The sequence below is a fragment of the Streptopelia decaocto genome (assembly GCF_964273445.1).
Source record: "Streptopelia decaocto genome assembly, chromosome: 8".
In the NCBI taxonomy this organism is placed as follows: Eukaryota; Metazoa; Chordata; class Aves; order Columbiformes; family Columbidae; genus Streptopelia; species Streptopelia decaocto.
In genome coordinates this window covers 21,779,476-21,803,707 of record NC_138662.1, presented here as the reverse complement: position 1 = coordinate 21,803,707, position 24,232 = coordinate 21,779,476, and the positions used below count along the sequence as shown (strand labels likewise).

General features: G+C 58.0%; 1 protein-coding gene across 3 annotated transcripts in view; it reads left to right on the top strand.

Annotated features, from left to right (window-relative positions):
* Nucleotides 1–24,232, top strand: part of SRGAP3 (SLIT-ROBO Rho GTPase activating protein 3) — an 86,317-nt gene that overhangs the window by 44,021 nt on the left and 18,064 nt on the right. For all 3 annotated transcript variants that reach the window (XR_014184784.1, XM_082060158.1, XM_082060159.1), the window contains exons 4-11: nucleotides 3,074–3,136; nucleotides 8,310–8,495; nucleotides 9,374–9,502; nucleotides 18,870–19,091; nucleotides 19,552–19,653; nucleotides 19,862–20,059; nucleotides 21,534–21,618; nucleotides 22,826–22,853. Coding sequence is in view for 2 of the 3 variants with exons in the window: in XM_082060158.1 (XP_081916284.1) it covers nucleotides 3,074–3,136; nucleotides 8,310–8,495; nucleotides 9,374–9,502; nucleotides 18,870–19,091; nucleotides 19,552–19,653; nucleotides 19,862–20,059; nucleotides 21,534–21,618; nucleotides 22,826–22,853 (1,013 nt within the window). In the remaining variant the exon portion in view is untranslated. The remainder of the gene's footprint in view (nucleotides 1–3,073; nucleotides 3,137–8,309; nucleotides 8,496–9,373; nucleotides 9,503–18,869; nucleotides 19,092–19,551; nucleotides 19,654–19,861; nucleotides 20,060–21,533; nucleotides 21,619–22,825; nucleotides 22,854–24,232) is intronic.

Here is a 24,232-nt window from a genome sequence, read left to right as displayed (position 1 = left end):
GTCCATTCCTGAATCGCCTCCGAAGGAATCCCAGTCATAGCTGTTACTTGTTGTTACCTGCAGAAACGTGCCGGGCTGTGGGCTTCTCCCAGGCGGTCGCGGGGCAGAGCCCGGAGATGAACCCAGTTGCTGTTTGTGAGGGCAGGAACTGTTTACAAAGTGTGAGTGGAATCTGGATTTGGACTTTAATAGTTCTTTTGTTACAAAATGGGCAGTTATTCCCATCCAGTGGTTTCTTTTCTTTCTTCCCCTTCCATTTCTGCCCTTCCCAGATGTGGAACATGGGAATTCCTGGCTTTGGATGTGTGAGCACGTCAGGGTATGACGTGGCTCGCCCTCTGACCTCGTGCTGTTCGCTGAGCCCCTGCACATTGCAGCTATACAGTTGTGCACAGCTGCGATCCAGCCCCTCACTTGTTTTATCCCAGCGGTTGAACCAGCCGCGTGTCTGCCTTCCGGCAATGGCTCAGAGTTCAGCGTCTGAGGCGGCGCCGCGGCGGGGGCGGCAGCTCCGGGGGGCGCGGGGCGCGTGTTGTGGCGCTGCTGTCACCTCTCGCCCGTGCCGGTTTCCACAGCGGGAGTTTGCCGGAGCCCAGCCCCGCGTCCAGCGCGTTGGTTGTTGCCACGGGCTGCGGTGGCGCCGCTGGCGGCTGCGGCGGCGAGGGTGGCGCCCGCGGCCACGGTGAATGCCTCCGCGCTTTTAAAAAATGGCGCAGTGACGGTGTCCCTTACCCGTGGCAGCGGCTGGTTGTAGCTGCAGTGACAAAGGGCAGTTGTCCTCTGGTGGGTACGGAAACCGCCGCTGCCACAGGTGACACCGTTACTGGGCCTTTTGATAAAACACGTGGCACCAGCGTCCTCGGCCCGAGCGCCCCCGTCCTGCGGCCCGGCCGGGAGAGGAAGAAACTCAAACCGGGCACATTTCCCCGAGCTCCCAGCGTGAGTCACGGTCCTGGCGCAGGAGGAGGTTACTGAGGTGTGCTAATGCTGCTAATAGGCTGCCAGTAAACGAGATGTGGGGAGATGTCACTGCGGAGACCTGGCTTGATCTGTTGTCGGAGCGAGGCTGTCACCAGGACACCTCAGCGTGTCCCCCGGCGGGGACAAACCCCGGCAGGTCACGTCTCCCCTCTTGCCTCCTGCTGCAAGACGTTTGCTGCTTCCCGCAGGCGCGGAGCGCAGGAAATGACACACCGGAGAGCGCGTTGCTGCGGCTGAAACAACCGTGCTGCGTTATTCCCCAGTGAGAGGTTTAATTACATTCCGTGACAGTGAATTTAATTGCACCCCGTACCGCAGTGCCCTGGGTGGAGATTTAATGCAGAAGCGGTGTCTGTCTGGACGGGAGTTCTTTCCTTTGTCTGTAAAACAGGCGCTTTTTGTTGCCAGTAGTCTGTCTTGCCTCTTCCCCTATTTTGTCTGCAGCAGCAGGAATTTTAATAGACCAGCTGAACCGGAGCCGTTGCTGTCCCTGCGAGTAGCTGGTTTGCAGCGGGCGCGGAAGGCACAAAGCAGGCGGCTAAGCTGCGTGTGGGGCTTGCGGATGGTGCCAGGGAACGGGAAGGACGTTTTGGCGTCGTGTCCCGTAAGCGCACACGTGCGATTTCTGTTACAAAAGGGGAGGCAGCGAGCGTGGGGCAGAGCTGAGCTGTCACCCCCTGCCCGGCTGCCCTGCGGGGTGGGCGCTGCCCTCTGGGCTGCCAGGGCGCTCCCGACGGCGCCGGAGGCTTCGGCGGAGGGAGGAAGGTGCTGGGAGCTCTTGCACTCACAGTGAACTTTCTCCGGAGCTTGCTGAGCTCTTGTGGTTGTGAAATTGGAAACTTTATTATATAATTGTGGTGCAGCTGTTTCGTAATATATCTCCTTTTCGAGAAAGACTTTGGTTCGCTCAGGTCAGAACAGAGCAAATGAGCTACTGCCGACAGATCAGGAGGGCGGGTTGTGGCCGAGGTGAAGCTCAAACCTGAAATGCTTGGGCTGGGCAGCGCCAGGAACCTGCGTTCTGAAATATCCAACTGCACTGGAAGTTGCAAGGCCAGCAACAGGTGTCTTATTTAAGTCTATTAAATCAAGGTAGATCGTATGACTGGAGAGCGCAAATCCAAGCGATTTGTGCACCCACAAATGTTTGCTGTGTAACTCAGGTTGCACAGAGGAGTTAATGCAGCAGACGCGGAGCAGCTCAGTGCGGAGAACGCAGCGACCGCCTGCCCGCCCCCGAAACACGGGTGCTGCTGAGAACAGGCAGAGTCGAGCTGTAAACTGCTTCTGGCCGTGGAGCTGCCCGGCTTCTGCGCGCGCTGCGAGTCTGAGCCTGAAACGGCCCCCAAGGTGCGGGAGGGATCCACAGAGCGAGGGCGGAGTGAGCCCGGCCCGGGGGCACAGCGGGCTGCCCGCCGTTCGGATTCACCCTGTGCTTGCGGGATCAAGAAATGCGGTGGCGTTCCTGGTCGTGGTCTCTGAAACCCCGGCTGGGTGATCCATGGACAAACAGCGACCTCAAACAGAAACGCAGCCGTTCTGAAATGCTGCGAGGATTTGCTGTACTGCACGTGTTCGTGTTTGGAATCACACGTTCTATTTTGTTAAGGATTTGTAGAAAATGGAAGGGAACCAAATCGCTAGTTTACTTTGAACCCTCACTGTCGCGGGCCTGTTGGAAGAGGAGGCCGTCTGGGTTTGGGGTGTTATGTTTAGAAATGGAACAAACAAACCCCAGATTGTGGATTGGCAGCTGTCTGATGTCTTTTCAGCTCCCAGAGCAGGAAAGATACTGGATGGGGTTTCTGGCCCCGGGGCATTTCTCACGCTGCAGGCTTGTTTCTTGTATAACAACACGCAGAATTGAAATGCGGCCGTCCCGCCAGCTCGCCGGGTCCCCAGCCTGCTCTGCGGTGCCACGGGCCGGCGCCCCGGCAGCGCCGGGACCGCAGCGGGCCAGGAGAAGCCTGTCACCTCATTTCTTCTTTCTGTAGTACTGGGAAGTCATATGATTTTGCCTCCAAAATGTATTTTCCTCTCAGAAATGCACCTTGTGAGCATAGCAGTCACCACTCCTCTTGTTGTCTTCCAGAGTAAGGAGATTGGCCTCCAGATGCACGAAGAGCTCCTGAAAGTCACCAACGAGCTTTACACGGTGAGTGCTGAGCTGGCCCTACCCTGCGGGCATCACGTAACTGTGTCCCCTAGGAGGTGTCCTGGGCATGGTCCGGTGGGATCCCTGGTGTCCCCAGCGCTCCGCGGTGCCTCGAGGCCCGTTCGGTGTCACTGGTGTCACTGCCAGGCGCTGGTGGCCTCTGGGTGCTGGCTGGACCGAGCTCGGGCTGGAGCACGCGGAGCTTTGGGCTGGGGTGTGCGCGGGGCCCCTCCCGCGGAGCGGTTGCCGTGTCCGGTGAGACACGCGCCGTTATCCAGGGCTGCTCTTCGGGCAGGATTTCGGGCACTTTGGGCACTAACAGTGTTTGCTTCTGGCTCTTGCCCTGTAGCAATTGTGTTTTTAAATTTTATTTGTAGTTTAGGATCACCAAAGCAATATAAAGGCTGTCTTGCACTGGAAAATGGAGACAATAGGTTTGCTTTCTTTGGTTGTGTCTGTTACTGGTACATAAATAACGCTGCAGTAGGTTTATTCCTAAACAATAATTTTATTCCATCTTTGGAAAAATAGGCCTAAACAGAAGGGTACGAATGATATGATTTGAAATTTCTGCCGTACATCTTCTCTTCACAGGTTTGTTTCTGCACTGGTTGGTGCGGTGAGACCTGCAGTGGGGGTGCACGGCCAGGGCGGGTTAAAAAGCCTGCGTGGGATTTGGGAGCACGTTGTTGATGGCTGAATGTCACAAGCCATTTTAGTGGCGGTGACTAATTAAGATTAATTACAACAGCAGCATGACAGGTGCAAAACAAAGGAAGACTGGCAAGAGCTGGGCTGACTGTAATACCTGTGTACTGGTGTTCCCAGAACCCAGACACGGGGCAGGAGCGTCACCTGTGGGACACAGCAGTTTGGTGTCCTTGGGACACCAGGGAAAAGGGGCTCAGTTGCACAGGGGCTTGTGGGGAGATCGGTGTGTGCTGGGGGAGCGCTGGGCGTCCTCGGGACTGACCTGCTCTGGAGTGTCCCTGTGTCACCGCAGTGACCAGGTACGGCACAGGGACCCCAGCCCAGGTCTGACCTGCTCCGGAGTGTCCCTGTGTCACCGCAGTGACCAGGTACAGCACAGGGACCAGGTACAGCACAGGGACCCCAGCCCAGGTCTGACCTGCTCCGGAGTGTCCCTGTGTCACCGCAGTGACCAGGTACAGCACAGGGACCAGGTACAGCACAGGGACCCCAGCCCAGGTCTGACCTGCTCTGGAGTGTCCCTGTGTCACCGCAGTGACCGGGTACGGCACAGGGACCCCAGCTGAGGGGACACTGAGCTGCTCTTTGTCAAATGTCATTTATCTGCCGCCAGCGCAAGGAAGTCGTTTGTCCTGCCAATGGCCAAGCTGTGTATCCACAGTGTGACTGTGCCCTGGCTCGGATGCTTTTTCAGCCTTCCAAAGGGGAATTCTGTGCACTATGTGGAAACGATATAATCCTTACAGGCTTCTCAGGCATTCACTGTCTCAAACTTAAGCCAAAAAAACCTAAATTGATTTTAATTCAGCCTTGTTGCTGTTCTGATGCAAGTCACCCTGTGGACTCAGTGTGGAAAGAACCAAACCCCAAACCACACTGCTTTTAATTAAATAGGAAGTAGGTGACTTTCGTTCTGAAGTAGGAGTTGCTTGTGACCAGTTCTGCACAGAAGAGCGTGGCTGTGAGTTGCAGCCAGCTCCGTTCTCTTGGTTCCTGCTCGCAGAGTGCAGCAGCTGCCGAGCTGCGGCGTCCGTTCCGCTGCTCACGGGTCCCTTTGTGCACCGTGCGCGTTCCTCTCTGCGGGAGCCAGGCAGGGTTCGGGTGGCAACAGCGGTGACCCCAGCGCTCCCTTTGGGGTTTGCTGTGTGGTTCACGACACTGCGCTGGGTGATGTTTGGCTTTGTTTGCCATAACGCGGCTGGAGCCAAAGGCAGGTGGAGACGTCATAAGAGTCCCGTGATGGGAGCCGGGGAGATTCTTGGTCGCTAGGTGTTGTTGAAGAGGATTAGTAACTGTGAAATCAGTTGTATTAATTAAAATAATATGTACAGGTGCATTATCCAGGTTAAAACTACCCATAGCAGCCATGGCTCCCTGTGCAGCAGGACACGAGGGGGCTGTGGGAAGTTCCCTGTCCGTGGGGAGCGCTGTGCGGGGTGTCAGCGCGAGGGACCCTCGGCGGTGAGCACAGACCCCGGCTGATCTGCGCCCTGCTCACGAGCTGGTTAGAAACGAGCGCTGCTGGCTGATCTGTGCCCTGCTCACGAGCTGGTTAGAAACGGGCGCTGCTGGCTGATCTGTGCCCTGCTCACGAGCTGGTTAGAAACGGGCGCTGCTGGCTGATCTGTGCCCTGCTCACGAGCTGGTTAGAAACGGGCGCTGCTGGCTGATCTGTGCCCTGCTCACGAGCTGGTTAGAAATGGGCGCTGCTGGCTGATCTGTGCCCCTGCTCACGAGCTGGTTAGAAACGAGCGCTGCTGGCTGATCTGTGCCCTGCTCACGAGCTGGTTAGAAACGGGCGCTGCTGGCTGATCTGTGCCCTGCTCACGAGCTGGTTAGAAACGGGCGCTGCTGGCTGATCTGTGCCCTGCTCACGAGCTGGTTAGAAACGAGCGCTGCTGGCTGATCTGTGCCCTGCTCACGAGCTGGTTAGAAACGGGCGCACTAGCTGAGGGCAGCAGGCCGTGCCATTTGTGCTGGTGTTTCAGCAATGGCCTCTATCCAGAACCTGGTACTAATATTGGAAAACACAACTTGTGTTGTTAAATAACTAATGAACATTGGAACATATTTTTCTGCCTCCACTGCAGCTAATTAAGTTATTTGCAGAAAGGTCCCTGGGACGCAGCTGCGGCAGTTTCTCTTTGACACGATGCTGTGGGACAGGGACAGGGACGGTGCGGCTCGATCGCGATGCCGAGAGGGCGCGAGGGAGCTGCGGATCGAGGGGCCGATTGCTGCGGTGCAGGTGCTGCCCAGGCAAAGTTAAGGCAGATATTAAACCAAACAGACATATCCCCCGGATTTCCAAGCGTGTTGGCACAGCCAGCTGTTTAATCCGTTTCAGCAACACAGGTGCTGGAGTCCGGGGAAAGTATTTTGGCGTGGCCATGTTGGGTCCTTTGCGCTTTATTAAAGAGACTTTCCGAGGAGTCTTAAACCTGGTTCCTGTGTTGCCTTTCCAGGTTCAAGCAGGGATGAATTACAGAGGACAAAGGGCCTTTGTTGGGGACATTTCCTCTGGCCCTGAGCAGCGGGGTTGGCAGGGGCTGGTGCGGGTCCCAGACCACGAGCAGCAGGCCGGCGGGGGCCAGTGTGGGTCGTTGGGGGCCGGCGCGGCTCCCAGACCACGAGCAGCAGGCCATCGGGGGCCGGCGCGGGTCCCAGGCCGCGGTGTGTCGTGTGGCTCTGCCTGGCGGGTCCCGCGGCTCCGGCTGCACTGCGCTTGCCTTGGGGAGCAGAGACAACCTATTAACGGTGCTCAAGAAGCCTCTCTGGGGGCTGTCGAAGCCTCTCTGGGGCTGATGAAGCCTCTCTGGGGCTGATGAAGCCTCTCTGGGAGCTGGCGAAGCCTCTCTGGGGCTGGAGAGGCCTCTCTGGGGCTGGAGAGGCCTCTCTGGGGCTGTCGAAGCCTCTCTGGGGCTGGAGAAGCCTCTCTGGTTCCTGCCCCGCTGCACCCAGGCGCAGGGCTTTTCCTCTGAGCTTTTCAGGAGAAGATGGGGACAGCGAGGATGAGAAGGGCTCAGCGAATCCACTTGTCTTTCTCCTTAGGAAAAACCTGGAAATGGTTTTGTGTGTCCTGTGATGCACTGCAGAAGCTACAGTCTGAAATCTGTTTGAATCAGTGTTAGATTTCGCAGGATTTTGAACTAAAGCAGCACAGGAACAAGGCACAAGCCTTTGCTTACGGTCCTTGCAGTTGCCTGGAACCGCGGCTCCCGGCCGTGGCACATTTGTGCTTCGCTGCGGCACTTGGAGCCCGTTTGTGCTGACGTTTGTGCTTGGCAGGAGGAGAGATCATATGGTTCAGCCCAGCCTCGTCCAAGCGAAACGCTCCCGGCCCCTGCTGACAGCTGCAGCCGAGGAACACTCTGTGTTTTCTTCAGCAGGGCTCGTGCAGGGCTCCCGTGCCCCGGCGGCTCCCGTGCCCCGGCGGGCTCCCGTGCCCCGGCGGCTCCCGTGCCCCGGCGGGCTCCCGTGCCCCGGCGGGCTCCCGTGCCCCGGCGGGCTCCCGTGCCCCGGCGGGCTCCCGTGCCCCGGCGGGCTCCCGTGCCCCGGCGGCTCCCGTGCCCCGGCGGCTCCCGTGCCCCGGGCCCTGCACCCCGGGCAGTTCGCGTGAGCCGATCCGCAGCGAGGAGCCGGCATCTCCGGCCTTGTCAAGGCGATGTGAAACTGAACATCCTCATCCCCAGGGGAGATGATAAAAGGGGACAACGTGACTAAAGGCATAAAGAGAGGAGAGCAGATGTGTTCCTCTTGCCAGTCCCATTAAAATGATCACAATGTGCCCTCTGGGCTTCTGTATCTGCAAGGAGAGGCTGCGGTGGAGGTTTTGCCTGCAGGAGTTTTCCTGGCAGTGGATCAGCATCACTGATGGTGATCCTGAGTGCGAAGGACTCGCTGTCGCTGCAGCCTGCCCTGGCACTGACTGTGCTTACCCCAGCAGCAACAGAATTTAATGCTGATCAGAGACAAACTCCATTTCTGCCTGGGAACTGCAGCTCCTTCACCTTCCAGATGGGATCTGCTGTCAGGACGGTGCAGCAGGGCTTATGTTGGTGGGTTGGCTTAGCAGGTTTGAGTGTAGGAACAGAAGAGTTGGGTCAAAAGTGACTTCAGGTTGACTTTGGGCTCCTCGCAGCCTCTTGTCATGGAGCCCTTGTCCCAGGTGCAGGCACTGGCAGTCCTGTCCCTGCATGGTGGTGCAGGAGGATGCCGGTGCTCCGTGCGGCACACCTCAGCCTGCCCTGCGGCGGGTGACGGTCCTTGCACCAGCTCTGTGCCGTTTGGGAACAGGGCTAGTGGTGGGCTTGACTTTATGGGCTTTTCTTCCCACCTGGTTCCCTAATGCTGCGGTGGCCGCAGACCGTCCAGGCACGGCCGAGGCTGCTCCGGCTGCCCAGGGCTGTCACCGTCTCGTGTGGCCGTGGGGCAGGCGGCTCAGCAGCTCCCGTCTCCCCAGGTGATGAAGACCTACCACATGTACCACGCGGAGAGCATCAGCGCGGAGAGCAAGCTGAAGGAGGCGGAGAAGCAGGAGGAGAAGCAGTTCAACAAGTCAGGGGACATCAGCGTGAACCTGCTGCGGCACGAGGACCGGCCCCAGCGGCGCAGCTCCGTCAAGAAGATTGAGAAGATGAAGGAGAAGGTGGGTGAGAGGGAAGGACGCGGGAGCTGGGAGCCCAGGCTGCGCCGCACCGGCGTGTGCCCCGGCACGGTTCCGCACGCCCGCACACGGCCGCTGCCGGGCCGGGTTTGCTCCTGACTCCTGTCCCAGGGCTCCTGCCGCCCGAGGCTCGTGGCAGGCGAGACAAGCGTCAGCGCTATGAAATAATTGTGATTCTTCCTCTGCAGACTGTCTGGGAGTGAAGTGCAGCGTTTAGTTGGCTTTGCTCGTCAAAACACTTAACTCCGTTCTGGCTTCAACAATCGCAGCATCTCCAAAACTGTAACTTTTCTGTTAGTTTTGGAGAAAAAGCCATAGCTTTGGCAGCCGGGACGGCTCTGCTCACCTGTCCCAGCGCTGGGACGCTGTCTGGCAGCCGCTGCTTTGAGGGGTTGAACCTTTAGACCAGTGATCTGCCTGAGCAAATGCCCCAGATCTGAGCGCATCCGCTTCCCTGCAGAGTTTTGAATTCTGGGTCCTATTCTATATTTTGTATCTTGGGCCTCTGGGCCAGGCTCCACTTCGATACAGCTGCACGAATCTGGAGCAAGTCCAAATGTATGTCAGCGTATTGGGGAGGAAAATTTGGCCCTGTAATTTTGATTGATGCCAAAAGCGCCGCGACCGCAGAGACAGCGGCAGAGCAGCTGTGCTGGGGCGCGCTGGCTGCGCCTGGGCTGGCGGAACCGGGGCGCTCAGGTGCGGGCTCCGTCCTGGCAAGGGTGCTGTTTCCATACCCAGTACCAATTGTATTAGTGAACGTGTTCCGCCCAGGCTGCAGGGCGCTGCGGGGCCTGCAGAAGGGAAGCTGTGAAAGGAGCATCCTGTTTGTACTCTGACGCTCCATTCTGCTTTTTCAGAGACAAGCCAAATATTCTGAGAACAAGCTGAAGTGTACTAAAGCCCGGAACGACTACCTGCTGAACCTGGCCGCCACCAACGCCGCTGTCAGTAAATACTACATCCATGACGTCTCCGACCTCATCGATGTAAGTCTGCCTCCCTGCACCCCGCACAGCTGCATCCTGAGCACGTTTGGTCCGGAGTGTGCTCTCAGTTGCTGGTGATGAAGGGGCATTTGTTGGGGCTTTAAAATAGGTTTGACTGGGGCCTGCAAATGTGCTGTACATTTGGATATATTTTCCCTGTGGTGTGTTTTACCCCAGCACACGCGCTGGTGCGGGTGTGTGAGCAGAGCTGGAGCTGCCGTTACGCGGGAGTCACAGAACCGCAGAAGGGTTGGGGCTGGAGGGGCCGTTCCGGACGATCCCGTCCGGCCCTCTGCCCCGGGCAGGACGCGTTCGGTGCCCCGGGCAGGACGCGTTCGGTGCCCCGGGCAGGACGCGTTTGGTGCCCCGGGCAGGACGCGTTCGGTGCCCCGGGCAGGACGCGTTCGGTGCCCCGGGCTGCGCGGAGCCCGGCCGGCCGGCATCGCCTCAGGGACGTGGTGTCCGCAGCCTCTGTGGGCAGCGCTCAGCCAGCCGCTCTGGAGCTTTGTGGTGGCCACGTGAGCACACAGCAAAGTCAGTGATTCGTATTTATGCTACATATAAACTTCTTGCAGCCGTGTCTGGGAAAAAAAGATGCAGTTTTTTGTTATGACTGCAGGGTATGAACCAGCCTGAGCCCAACGCTTTCCTGAGCACATAACAGGGGATTCTGGATTGAACTGTGTTTCAGTTACAAACCAGACGTGGCTCGAACGTTTTCAGGCTGGGGTCTGGGTGCCGGCTCTGCCTGCAGACCGCGCAGCCCTGGGCCTTTCCCCCGCGTGGCTCCCGCCGGCGGGCGTCCTGCAGCTCTTCTCCGGGCACACAGCTCTTGGAGTGTGGGGCCGGGCTTCCCCTGGCCTCCCCATTAGTCTGTGTTGGGAACAGATAAACTCTTCTGAGGATCAGGTGCTCCTCGCTGTCCTTGTTGAAGGCAGGTGTTTGTTTCCAGCTCCCGGCTGTCCCGGCCGCCGAGCGCGGTGGAGCCGCCGCCTGGCTGTGCCCGCACGGCTCGCGCACCAAACAGCGGCGGCAGGGACTGGGACTCGCGTGCATCAGCGACTGCTACAAACTGCTTTCAAATGATCCAAGAGAAGAGGTTCCCATTTCTTCCTTTAATAGGCGTCTTCACAGTGGTGTGGATTGCGCTGTGCGCTTTCCTCCTGCTGGAGTTGCTCCAACAAGCACATAAATAACTGATCTCTAAGTACCGAGTTAGTCTGGCTTCGTCATTATCTAAATGTACAATTTAAAAATGAGCCGGAGTATTTATCTCCTTTACTAAGCTACTAACGTATATTTATTCTTCTAAGCATTAATTAAAGTAAGTCTGATGCAAAACCCCTGATGATTCAAGATTTTGAGATACGATAAAATATTCTCAGTATGTTCTTTTTGTTCTCTTTATTATTTAAGATGTATTTAGCCATAATGAAAGACTAATCACATGATTATGGAAACATTTGAACAGCAAGGTATGATAGCACCTTGATTTATCTGTGGGGTTTCTGCTTTTTGCTGTGTATATTCTCTCTCACTTATTAGTTTTTAAGCAAGAATGACTTATTTTCATGGCGCTGTGAGGACTTTGATTTCCCGGAGAGCTGCCGAGTTCCATTTAGTTCTGGCTGTTTATATTATTCCTCCCAAGGTTCTCTCCTGGCTGGCACTCCCCCTGGAGCCAGCAGATGGATTTGTGCCGCGCTCCAGGAGCCCCTCCAGGGGACTTTGACTCGAGCACGTTCGGCTCCGCGCGGCTCAATTCCGCTGATTGCGTATTCTGTTCGCCAGAGAAAACAAAGTGTTGGATGTGCGAGCTGCACACGGGTGTCCTGATTCTAAAGCTCCACAAGGAAGAGCAGTTTATTTGAACGGACTTTTGTACAAATTCAATATATTTGGCAGGAGCACGGCCAGAGGGGTTTGGTAGAAGGTGCTGGGGGACGCGGCGCTGGCGCAGCCGTGGCCTGGGGCCTCCTGTGGGCGCGTGAGCCGCAGCAAGGAGAGTGAAAGCGGGTATTTCTAGATGTAGTTCTAAAGGGAGTGTTTCAGTGTCAGTGGGTTTAGCACTGGTAAGGCGACGGTGCCTCTCAGCAGGGACAGCGCTGTTTGCAGACCGGGCTGTGGACGCGCGGGACACGAGCTCCCTGGGCTCGGAGCAGGGCTGGGGCATTGCACCTGTGCTCCCGGCCGGTTCCTGGGGCGGGTTCGGCTCCCGGCCGGTTCCTGGGGTGGGTTCGGCTCCCGGCCGGTTCCTGGGCGGGTTCGGCTCCCGGCCGGTTCCTGGGGTGGGTTCGGCTCCCGGCCGGTTCCTGGGTGGGTTCGGCTCCTGGGTGGGTTCGGCTCCCGGCCGGTTCCTGGGTGGGTTCGGCTCCCGGCCGGTTCCTGGGTGGGTTCGGCTCCCTCCGGGTGGCCGGGCCGCAGCGGTGCCCGGGGGTCGCAGCCGTGCAGACCCCGCGGCTCCCGGGGCCGGCGAGCGGTGCCCGCGCTGTCCGTCAGGATGCGGGGGCGCTGGGGGCTCTGCGCACCCTGCACATCAAGCACAAATTGCCGTGTGCGGGTTTTTGATTTGTAGGCAAATCCGAACCGTCAGGACACTGGAGCAGCTAATTTAGCAGCGTTTCCCCCAAATCCCAGGCGGCTCAGTGTCATCTGTCAGGGACAGCATTGACATTTCCCGTGCCCTCGGCGGCACCGCGGAGCAGTGACTTTGTCACAAAGCCGTCGTGCTAATCTCGCGCTCGGGCGAGAAAGAAGGTCCCAGCTGCTCTGGGGAGGGCGGAGAGTCCTCCCCGGGCTGCGGTTTTAATGAGAAATGGAAAACTCGATCAGAGGAGCCGTGACGCGGCGCAGAGCGTGTCCGTCCCGCCCTCCGTCTCCAGCCGCCTTTTTGTTTTGTCCTTTACAAAGAGAAGAATACAGAGACGGATCAAATTAGACCTGGGCTTAAAGTATGCCGTTGTGCCTCTTCCCTCAAAGAACCATGTGTTCTATTAAAACGCCTGGGTTCGTCTCTCATTTCTGTTATTAACTGTGTGAGCAAGTTAATCTCTTTGGCCACATATGTGAAGTGGAGATAAAGCTGCTTATCCGTCCCTCTGGATTTCAGTGTGAAATGGCTGCAGAATATTCTGAAGTGGCCACATGAAAGATCTCTAGATGGAGCGGAGTGAAATGTAGCGGTGTCAATACGGACTGATCCACCAGAACTTATTTAGCCTCTGGTACATCCCTTGGGAGCAGCAGCTTCTGGAGGGATTAGTGCGTGTGCCGTGTCGGAGACAAACAAGCAAGGAGAGGAGGAGAATTCCGAGGAATTCAGTATTATGCATTACTGCCAAATTGTTCAGTCCGTAGAAAACCTGGCAGATGGCATTGCCATTTTTCACATGGCCAAGTGATGCTCGGTCAAGTTAAGAAGCAGAAGCAGCAGCCAAAATTGTTACATCAAAGATCTGCAGCTGGCTCGACTCAGCCCACAGTAAAGCTCCAGGTTGTGCGGCAGTGGCAGGAGAGCAGAGGCTGGAAAATATGGGTATAAATGCATAGTATCGTTAGAGAAAGGGCAAAGAAAGAAATGAGGATAAAAGAGAGCACAGCAGAGCAAGTGAGAAGCGTCTGTTTGCAGCTGGCGCTGTGCGGCCGGGAGCCGGGCTGCTCCGCCTGCTCCGCGGGCTGGCGGTGGGACCGGCTGCGCTGCTCGGCTTTGCTCGGCTTTGCTCGGCTTTGCTCGGCTTTGCTCGGGTTTTGCCCCCCGCGGTCCTGCACCATGGGAGCGTTTGTGTGCAGGGTTCAGCCTCCCGAATAAGGGGGAGACTCAGAGGTGCTGAGTCCAGTGACAGGTCGTTCGGGTCTGTTGGGGCAGGTCCCGCAGCCCGTGTTCGGGGCTGGTTGCCCAGGCACGTCCGTGCCTGCCGGGCCAGCGCCGCGTTCGCGTGGCCTTTCCCCGCGTGATTGCAGGGGACATCGCCGGCTGGGCAGCTCTGCCTGGCAGCACCGGCTTTGATGAAAAGATGCTGATTTATACAAGCAGGGGGGCTCTTTCGGGGGCTTGCGCTGTTGTTTTGAAGCAATTTTTCCAGCATAAAGAGCCTTTCAGTTCCACAAAGGCCCAGCAGTTCCTCCCACGCTGTCCTTTGAGTGGGCTTTGTGCCAGCCCCAGAGCCAGGTGTGTGCGGTCACCGCGCTGGCACCTGGAGCGGCGTCTGCCACCCCGGCCGCGGTGCCGCAGGGACTGCGAATGAGCTCAGCAGCGCAGCAACGGAAAGAATGAGCCGTCCATGGGAGGAACGAGGCTGCCTCGGGGTTCGGTGCCGTCACCGCAGGGCTGCTGTGTCCTTGTTGCGGGTGTCCCGCGGTGCAGCAGTTCGGGAATGTCACCTGAGCTGGTCAGGAGGAGGCTCGGGGGGGTGACACTCCGGGTCTGGGAGCTTTGCAGGGCCGAGGAGGCAGCGGTGGCGCTGGGGCGGGTGTTTGCTGCGGGGCTCCCCCGTCGGACACCCCCGGACAGGCTCAGGGTGCAGAGCTCCGAGTGCGGGGTCCCGGGCAGAGCAAACCCCTGAGCCGCCGCGGTGCATGGCGAGCCCTGCGGCTGCACCGCGCGGCGGCAGCGCATACTAGAGCGGCAGAGCCCTGGCGCAGGCACCACGGGCGAGGTGCTGCAGCACCGCGGGGAAGTGGGTGATGAAACCACAAATACCCGTATGCCGTTAAAAGCTTCATGCGTCTTAGGAGAACAGATAGAAGAAGAAGGATTACATTTGTATGATCTTTTTCAACGCAGAGCTTCCGTGGGTGAGGAGTCGATGGGAAGGCGGTGCTGCGTTTGCTTGGTGCGTTTGCTTGGTTTCCATTCAGAAATGGGACACCGTTTTTTCATACACCGGTACCCTGGTCTGGTGAACTTCTATTGCTCTTCTGAACTCAGGTTGTTAATGACAGCTACCTGTTCATAAGCAGGAACCATAAATCATGACACTCTACTAATGACGCCGATTTACACTGAGCTGTTTTTGACGTACTATATTGAACTGAAAGAATCCAATACACGTTTCTTAAATGTTGCTGGTCCTGGCTTTAATAATATGGCAAAACTACCTTTTTTGCCAAAGTTTGCACACAGTAAATGATTTGTTCCCCTCGTGGATTCCACGGACGCTTGAATTGCCTTGCTAAACTAAACGTGCTGATTGTTTTACGATTTAGAAGTGTCGTGCAGTCTGTAAATTTTACAGCCTGAAGACCATAATCAGTCTTTGTCTGATAAACTTTATTAGCTTGGTACAACAAAGCAGCAGTGCTTTACCTTAGAAAAATGATTTCTCCTTGATACTTTGGGCTGCTTTTCCCAGCTGTTTGACTGTTGACTCACGTCCTTTGAAATGTTAATTTACCAATGTGTTCATAGTAACAAAACGAAACCAACGCACCAGCCCCAAACAAACAAAAGCCCTGACCCTCAAAAACCCAAACCAGCAAACAACAACATTGAAACATCCCTAAGAAAATACACGGGGAAGGGAAGTGAAGTGCTGCAGAGAGACTAAGGAGCACAATAAAATGCAGGTTAAAAATCCTTCAGAAAGTAACGTGCTCCAGAGACCATAGAGTTCATTAACTATGGCTAGATTTTGAAAAGGGCTACATGATATTTGGCTCTGTAATATTTATAGTTAAAGAACCTTTGATTAGAAATAATCCAATCTCACGCTTCAGGGCACGGGATGATGGCTGGGAGGGCCGGGAGGATCCTGCCCCCCCGCCGGGATCCACGCAGCGTTCCCCGCTCGGCCGAAAATGGACGAGTGGTTCCGGAGGCACTGTCGCGGCTGTTGGGTGGACGCTGTTGGGGAGATGTTGTCGTGGGCGCTGGGGACAGAGCGCTGGGCCGGGCGGTTGCTTTGAGGAGACCCGAGGCCGTCGGGCTGCGGGGAATGGCGGCGCGGTCGGCGCCCGGCCCCTCCGCACGGCGCTGCGCCGGGTGAATCACGCACAGGTGGGTGATGGCCTTGCTGTTTGGGCCCAAACCAGCTTGCTCGAGCTCCGGGCTGTTTGCTTCTCCAGTTGGACACTGTAATATTTCCACCCGTTGCAGGGGTATTACCAGGCTGAATGAATTAATGCACAGAGAGCTTTGAGCTCTCCAGATGAAAGGCGCTGCAGAAGGACTAAGACTTGTTATTTGTGGTTCTAATTTATTTTCCATCAAAGGGATGAGAGGGGTGAGAAAATGCCATTTGTTCTGGAGCTGGGAGCGGGAGTTTGAAGTATTTCCCCTCCCCTTTGTGTGTTGCTCTGGGAGTTCACGGCAGTCCCGCTCTGTTCTCTGGTCACCGGGCTGTGGAGCAGCCGGCACGGCGCTGGTCACCGGGCTGTGGAGCGGCCGGCACGGCGCTGGTCACCGGGCTGTGGAGCGGCCGGCACGGCGCTGGTCACCGGGCTGTGGAGCAGCCAGCACGGCGCTGGTCACCTGGCTGTGGAGCGGCCGGCACGGCGCTGGTCACCGGGCTGTGGAGCGGCCGGCACAGCGCTGGGCACCGGGCTGTGGAGCGGCCGGCACGGCGCTGGTCACCGGGCTGTGGAGCGGCCGGCACGGCGCTGGTCACCGGGCTGTGGAGCAGCTGGCATGGCGCTGGTCACCGGGCTGTGGAGTGGCCGGCACGGCGCTGGTCACCGGGCTGTGGAGCGGCCGGCACGGCGCTGGTCACCGGGCTGTGGAGCGGCCGGCACGGCGCTGGTCACCGGGCTGTGGAGCAGCTGGCATGGCGCTGGTCACCGGGCTGTGGAGTGGCCGGCACGGCGCTGGTCACCGGGCTGTGGAGCGGCCGGCACGGCGCTGGTCACCGGGCTGTGGAGCAGCTGGCATGGTGCTGGTCACCAGCGGCTTCGAGGGCCGCAGCTGTGAGCGAAGCGCCTGCCCTGGTTCCCGGTAGCAGCCAAGGTCTGGCACTGCAGGTTCCCGCTGTTTCAGCACGAGGTCGGCATCGGGGTCAAGGGGAGCTTGCACAGGGACTTTTTTCGTCCAGAGCAGCTGGCAATACCCTGAGCCCCAGTTCCTCAGATTCTGTGCTGTTCAGCCGTTGTCCTGTGTGCCTCGGGAGCTCCCGGCCTCGAGCGGTGGCAGTGATTTTCTCCTGCTGTAATTCTTTTTATAGCACCAGTTTCCAAGGGGGTGGGAGAACGACGGCGAGGGGCTGGGAGGTGTGATGGGAAACGAGCACAATCCCGTGTTCAGGACTCGGAACTGCAGTCGGTGGGTTGGGGTGGGAGAGCAGGTCCTGCCCCGGCGTCGGCACGGGGGGCTGGGCCCCAACCTGCCCTGCCTGCACCCAGCCTGCCCTGCCTGCACCCTGAACCTGCCTGCACCCTGAACCTGCTCACACCGCAACCTGCCCTGCCTGCACCCAGCCTGCCCTGCCCGCTCCGGCCCGGGCTGCCCGCGGGCAGGGGTGCACCCGCACGGCCGTGGGGCCGGGGCAGCTGTGGGGCCGCATCCCAACTCAGGGTTCCTCTGTGCAGCCCCGAGCGCTCGCACAAGCGTTCACACTAAGCGTTCACACTAAGGCTGTCCCGTGGGAGGGGCTCGCCGCGCTAAAACAAGGTTTCTCCTCAAGCGGTGAATAGAAATTTGCCCTGATTCCTTGTTTTATGTGGTGCTTGCTGATTTGTGAAGGCAGAGCTATACCAGTCCTTAACTGCCCATATTTTCCAGTAATAAGATTAGAAGCTAAATAGAAGCAGGATAAGTGGTGGATTATGACTGTTTGATAGTTCCTGCAAAAATCCTCATTATTGCACATGTGTTTTCTCTGCGTTAAAAGGCTGGATGGGGGGGGCTGTGCTCGAGTGTCTGTGAGCAGGAGCCGGCCCGGTGTGGTTTTACTGCTGCTTTCCGCACAGACTAAACCAAAGACGACTCTGTGACTCGATCTGAGCTGAGGGCTGTCTCTTCGGATCGGCAGAAAGCACAGGACGACGTCTTCGGTTGGAGCTGCTTGTAGCACCAGCTGAGCTTTTGTGTTTCACTTCAGGTTTATCAGTAGTGATGTTCCGATGCAGAATCACTTTTTACGCCTTTCTGCGTCGGTTCAGCGTGCCTGTGGGTGCTGGGGAGCCGGAGGAGGCTCCTCTGGCACGCCAGCTCCCAGCCGGCGCTCTGCCGCTGTGGAAACCTGCTCTCATTTGGGGTCAATAAGAATATGCTGGCAATCTTCCTGCTCTTTTCTGGAGGTTTTTGTGCCGCGCTGGTGCTCCTGGTGGCAGTTCTGCTGGGGCTGAAGCCACTGACCCCGTGCCGGGGTGGGTTTGGTGAGGTGAGGGCTTTGGTCGCTCTTCAAGCTGCGCGGCAGCAAAGCGTCTCAGCTGCCTAATCCAAGCTGTCCTGGGCTCGGTTCACGTGGTAAGAGCAGTTTGCTGGCGCTGGTCAGTGTGGTGCTGCACGCTGTGGGAGGTGTTTCTCACGGGTGTCCCTGTCCCACCGGGGTGTCCCTGTGACCCACAACCCTCCTGCACCTGGTACATCTCCGCAGGTCGAGCTGTGGACCGTGTGTCACTGCCCCCGCCTGCGGTGCCCGGCTGTGCCCCAGGCAGCGCTGGGTGTGCGGGGGACACAGGGTTACGAAACACCTCACAGAGGCTACAGCCAGAATTACCCAACTTTACATCCTGTCTCAGGAGCTCGCGCCCTCTCCTCCGTCCCAGAGCCAGAAGTGCTGGTTCTGGAGGCAGCCCCCGTGCTCACCGCGCTCTCCTCCCAGCCCGTGGGCCGCGCTCCTGCTGCCTCCCGCGTCCTCCCTCTCTCCTTTCCCCGCAGACGACGTCTCTGAGCGTTGGTGGCACCGGGGTGCCTGTCCCGCTCCCGCGGGTCCGTGCTGTGCCGGGGCGCCGCTCCGGACCGGCAGGGGTTGCTGAGAGTTGCTTTTTGCTCAGCCGTGATCAGGCGTTCATAGCAGCAAATGCCTGTGCCGTTGCTGTACTTAACATGCCAAACTCAATTATATCGAGAAGAGAGTTTAAAAACAGGCTTTTGTCTAACGTACAGTATTTTGGCAGCAATTAGCTCAGAGTTTTATCGTTTTCCCCAAGGTGAACATGAGAATGATCAGTTATGCATGAGAAGTTGCTGTGTTGTGAGAGAGGCAGCAGTGCCGGCGAGGATAAGAGGATGTGTGTGTACTGCAGGGCACGTCGTGCAGTGCCATCTGTGTGAACGTCCGCCTGCCTTTGTGCGGTTAAATACAGCCCGGTGTGACAGGGCTGCTGTTCTCTGGGACATACAGTGTCTTTTTGGATGTCTTACATATGCGTGGTCCTCCAGAAGGAGGGTGGGATCGTTTGTGTGACCAGACCCTTCCTCGGTGTTTCTCAGTGCTGTGATCTGGGATTCCACGCCAGCCTCGCTCGGACCTTCCGGACGTACCTGTCTGCCGAGTACAACCTGGAAACCTCCCGCCACGAGGGCCTGGACATCATCGAGAATGCCGTGGACAACCTGGACGCGCGGAGCGACAAGCACACCATCATGGACATGTGCAACCAGGTCTTCTGCCCGCCGCTGAAGTTCGAGTTCCAGCCCCACATGGGGGATGAGGTAGCGTGCTGGCCTGCGCTGGCTTCCTCCTCCCTTAACATCCCCGATAAATGATTTCTGACTCCTTATCCCCCTCTGTTCTGTCTTCACATGTTGCTGTTTGTGTTTCTTTACTTAATGAGACGCTTGGCTCATTAGCACTCCTCCTCTCAGTCTGCCTCTCGCTCCGTATCTCTCCCAATTAGGAAGCCTGTGGTTTGATTCGCAGCAGAACTGCCCAACAGATTTGTAACGTGGAGCTTTGATTTACCTGCTGTAATTGGGAGACTTCAGAGGGCAGCTTTGCGGTGCCGGCTGGAAAACGCTTTGTGCTGGCCAGGTCCAGGCACTGCTGATTGGAACGGGGGTGACGCAGCCTGGCTGGAGGCTGCGAGGGGCTTGTGGGTGCCCGAGAGGATAATTTTGGTGTTTAACTGTGTGTCCGGTCGGTGCGTGACCCCTGCCCGCTGTCCCGTCTCAGGTGTGCCAGGTCAGCGCGCAGCAGCCTGTGCAGACCGAGCTGCTCATGCGGTACCACCAGCTGCAGTCGCGACTCGCCACCCTCAAGATAGAGAACGAAGAGGTGAGGAGTTGCCGCGGGTGTCGCGTTTGGCCCCGTGGGCAGCGTTGCTCAGCCGTTCCCGTTGTGCGGGGGTTCCTGGGGGCTCCGGTGGGGGCTCCTTCCCCTGGGAGCAGGGGCCAGCGGGAGCTGCCTCTTGGCCAGTTGTTCTGGCTCCAGATGTGTCCCTTTCCCAGCCTGCGTCCAAACCGTGCTGCCTCCTCTCTGATAGGTGCGGAAAACCCTGGATGCCACGATGCAGACTTTGCAGGACATGCTGACGGTGGAGGATTTTGATGTCTCAGACGCCTTCCAGCATAGTCGCTCCACTGAGTCGGTCAAATCAGCTGCATCAGAGACTTACATGAGTAAAATAAACATCGCCAAGAGGAGAGCCAACCAGCAGGAAACCGAAATGTTCTATTTTACAGTGAGTCTCATCTCCTGCAATACAGCACACAAAGCACTAATTGCTAGGGCCCAGTCCCATTGTAAGTGCTCATTAGTGAAGAGCAAGAACCGGTTCAGCCTATTTCTTTGTGCTGTGTGTGGTCAGGGTTGGAGCGCCTGTCTCGGCGGCCGGGCCGCACTGGGGACGGGCAGGGACGGGCAGGGACAGGCAGGGCAGCGCTGGGGATGGGCAGGGACAGGCAGGGCAGTGCTCGGGACGGGCAGGGCAGGGATGGGCAGGGACAGGCAGGGCAGTGCTGGGGACGGGCAGGGCAGGGATGGGCAGGGACAGGCAGGGCAGTGCTCGGGACGGGCAGGGCAGGGACAGGCAGGGCAGTGCTCGGGACGGGCAGGGCAGCGCTGGGGACGGGCAGGGCAGCGCTGGGGACGGGCAGGGACAGGCAGGGCAGTGCTCGGGACGGGCAGTCCGGCGCCTGCCGCGTTCTTCTTCTGGAGGAGCGGCTGGAGCGGGCAGCTGTGACCGAACCCGGGCAGTGCCGCAGGAGCCGGGCACAGGCCCTGCAGCGCCTCTTCCGGAGGCCTTTGCAGTTTTGAACCAACCTTCCTTTTCCAGCCCACGCAGCCAGATCTGCCCTTGGCCGCGGGATGAACTCAACAGTCATTCACATCTCCTGGGGTGCTGGCGGCAGCCGCAACAAGCGGGTTTGCGGTGCCACGCTGTGCCGGGAGAGGCAGCGGCGCTGCTGCCTCCGCATCCCTGCTCCGCTTGCAGGCAGATCCCGGGTCTGGGAGGGCACTGGAAATAGAAGTGATGGGCCGTCAGGTCAGCAGAAGTAGCATGGTTAACAGACTAAAGTTAATAGCATCTTGTGATATATTACATATAGACAAAAAAGCTTCTGCTTTCTCTCAGCAGTATTTTTACTCCAAATTGGGGGGAAAACGCAGTTTTCATTATGAGTTGTGCTTGGGTTTTTTAATGCTTTTTGCAACAATTTGATCTCTCCCGTTGTCTGCCTTTCATTTTCCATCTCTGTCTCCCTCCTCCTTCTTATCTGTGAAATCGCTTGCTCTTGAGTGTCACCGGTGCCAGGCGGTGTGACAATGAAGGAGAAGCTGTGCTGCACAGTCCGTGTCGCCCAGCGCGTAAAGCGCCCGACGGGCCCTGACCGGGGAGGCTCTCAGGCGGGAGCTCTCGCTCTGCATCGCTGTCTGCACAAAGCAGAGCGCGGGGAAAGCCTCTTTGATGTTGCAGGCCGTGCCCAGGAGCCTGACAACAGCAAGCGCGCTTTGAGCTCGGCTCTTTGGAGCCGGGCGCGTTCCCCGCGGGGGGCGCAGCAGCGAGGAGGCGCAGGATGGGACCCGCTCAGCCCCGCGGCGCTTTGTGTGCCCGGCGGCCCCGCCAGCAGCCCCCAGGCGAGCGTGTACATCAACTACGGGCTGTTTCTGCCAACAGTCTTAACACGCCTTCTTTGTTTTATTTGTAATTCCAGAAATTTAAGGAGTATTTGAATGGCAGTAACCTTATCACGAAGCTGCAGGCTAAACACGACTTGCTGAAGCAGACCCTGGGAGAAGGTGGGTCGCAGGGCTGGGTCCGGGGGGAGCTCCCGGCACACGAACCCGCGTTGCACCAGTGTCTGTCCGTCTCAGCCGTGCGAGCGGTGGCGCCGGTGGTTGGCCGCTGCTGCTGAGTTCAACCAGTCACCTGCAGAATCATTATTTCCCTGGAATATTATTATTCTCCCACCTTTCTTTGGGGGTGTTCAGAGTGCATTTTAGTTCTCTAGATCTGCACAAAAGCACCTCTGGAAGATTTTCACGTGAAACTTTGTGAATTTCTCCCGGGCCACGGCATCCTCCTGCTATGTAGGCGTTCAGCAAATATTTAGGCCAGAAATACCAAATACTGCGTTTCAGCATGAGCTGATTCTCATTAGAAGCAGCCTGGGCTTGCGGAGCACCGGGACTCTTACTGTCTCGGTGCGGAGCTGCTGCCAGCTTGCTTCGCGCAGTTGCCAGGGAGAGCAGGAAGGAGGCATGTGCAGCCAAGTGCTTCCTTTTGTGTGTCTCAGAAAAAGGAAAACTAACTCAGCTTTCCTGGCCTTGGGAGAAAGGCACAAACAGCATGTGAAATCAGTTTAGGTTTTTCTTAGTGGATTGACAAATACTTTAAAAAATGAACAGACCTTATCAGTGGTGGTATGAAATCCAAGCACTAAAAGTCCACGGAAGGCATGAGAATATTGACAGCCAGAGTGGAGTGTGCCTGCTGGGCTGGGACGGGCTGCTGTCTCACAGGAAAGCTGGGGAACCGAACCCTGCGCTGCGTTCAGGTGCCATTGCTGGGGCTCCCTCAAGCAGCTGGACAATCCGTCATCTCAGTGGCCTCCCTGGGTGTCCCCCCGCCCCTTGTCCCTGTCCCCCGGCCCTGGCCAGCCCCAGCTGGTGCACGTAGGCTCTCCTTGCAGGGGACCTGCACTGCAGCTGCTTGCTTACAAAACAGGCTTCATATTGCAGATAAACCTTTTTTATCAGTGGGAACTGAAGATGCTTTCCCTCTCTTGTGGCTGAATCTTGGATTTCTAATACGTCTTTTAGTGGTGGGGGCTTGTATAGCATCCATCTGCCCGACCTGTGGGGCCCTCGGGCACGTTCCTTTTGCCAGAAGCCGTTACAGGGGCTTACAGAACCAGAAATGAGTGTGAGTTCCTGTGTGAATGTGTTCAAACAGTTTGGTGGTGCCTGATGTGCAGAGATGATGGAAACTTGTGTTTCTTCACAGGTGAAAGAGCCGAATGCGGAACAACCAGGTGAGCGGCTCCTTCCCGCTGCCCTGCGCGCGCTGGCTGCGGCGGGAGGAGGCGGCGCTGCCGCCGAGCTGGGCTGCTTTGCTGGGCTGCTTTGCTGGGCTGCTTTGCTTTGCTGCTGCCACAGCTTGGGGGGTCACATTTCACGGCCTCCCAGCTGCCCGTGGGGGTGGTGCCTGTGCTCCATGTCCCTGCCCTGCTCCCAACTGCGCTGCCTGCAGTGGGCTCGTTAGGGTGATGGTGACCAGGCCCTGGTTTTTGCTGCACTGTCACTTCTAGCTGGGCGGCTCTGCAGTGCTGTGTCAGCACGGGGTGGTGCTTTGTCACGTAGTTGGGTTGTGTGACAGTGCAACACCAGCGTGTCCCCCTGCTCCCTGCCATCCCCGTTCATCAGGGGACCTGGATCTGTCCCCAGAAGCCTCTCCCAGCTCTGGCTGCTGTGCCTGGCCCGCAGAGCATGCCTGTGTTCAGACTTCCACCGCTCTGCAGCAGGAGATAGTGCTGGGGTGAGTGTGCCAGGAGGAGGCTTTGATCTGTGCCCAGTCCATAATGCATCTCTGCAGAGCTCTGGTGGCTTACTCTGGGCGTGCCGGCTTTCTAACAGCAAGATGTGGCCAGCAAAGCCTCCAAACATCTCCCCAGAATACGCACAGCCTCCCTGCGTGCTAGCTTTTTACAACCCTGTTCCAGTGTTTGATAGAATTTGTAATACCAGAAAAAAACCACAAACATTCTGTGTGAGAAGCGTGGAAGCAGATGGTGAGGGCAGAGCAGGGGACGGGGCGGCAGGACAGCTCGCTCTGGCTGCTGCCCGCAGGGGACTGTGGCACCGGCCCTGCCGCGGTGTCCCCGGGCGCTGCCGCGGTGTCCCCGGGCCCTGCCGCGGTGTCCCGGGGTGTTTGCTGGCAGGTGGCCGCGGGCCCAGCTGGCGGGGTGAGCCGCGGTGCTGCGGAGCGCCAGGCAGGCTGCGTGCTGAGCTGGCGAGGTGAGCGCACCAAACCCCGCGCAGTCATGGCAGCGTCCGCTCCCGAGCGCTTGGTTTACCAGGAGTGGGTGCCGCTGGAGCGGTGGTGTCGTGGGCCTGAACGATCCAAGGAGGGGTGATGGCACAGATCCCTGCTGCTTGTTTGCTTTGGTTTCAGCAGTTGCTTTTCCTTTCAGAAAGGAAAACAAAGGAGACCATCGCCCTGTTGTGCCGGGCAGGGCTGTCAGTGTGGGCAGAGCAGGCTCGGCCCCTCCCGGGGGCTCCATCCGCAGCGGGGTGCTGGGCCCAGGGACCAGCCAAGGGAGTGCTGAGAAGCCATAGGATTGTAGAGCCAGATTGCTTAATTAAAGGCATCTGATTAAAGAACTAGTGGATCACAACTGTGCATGGAGGCTCC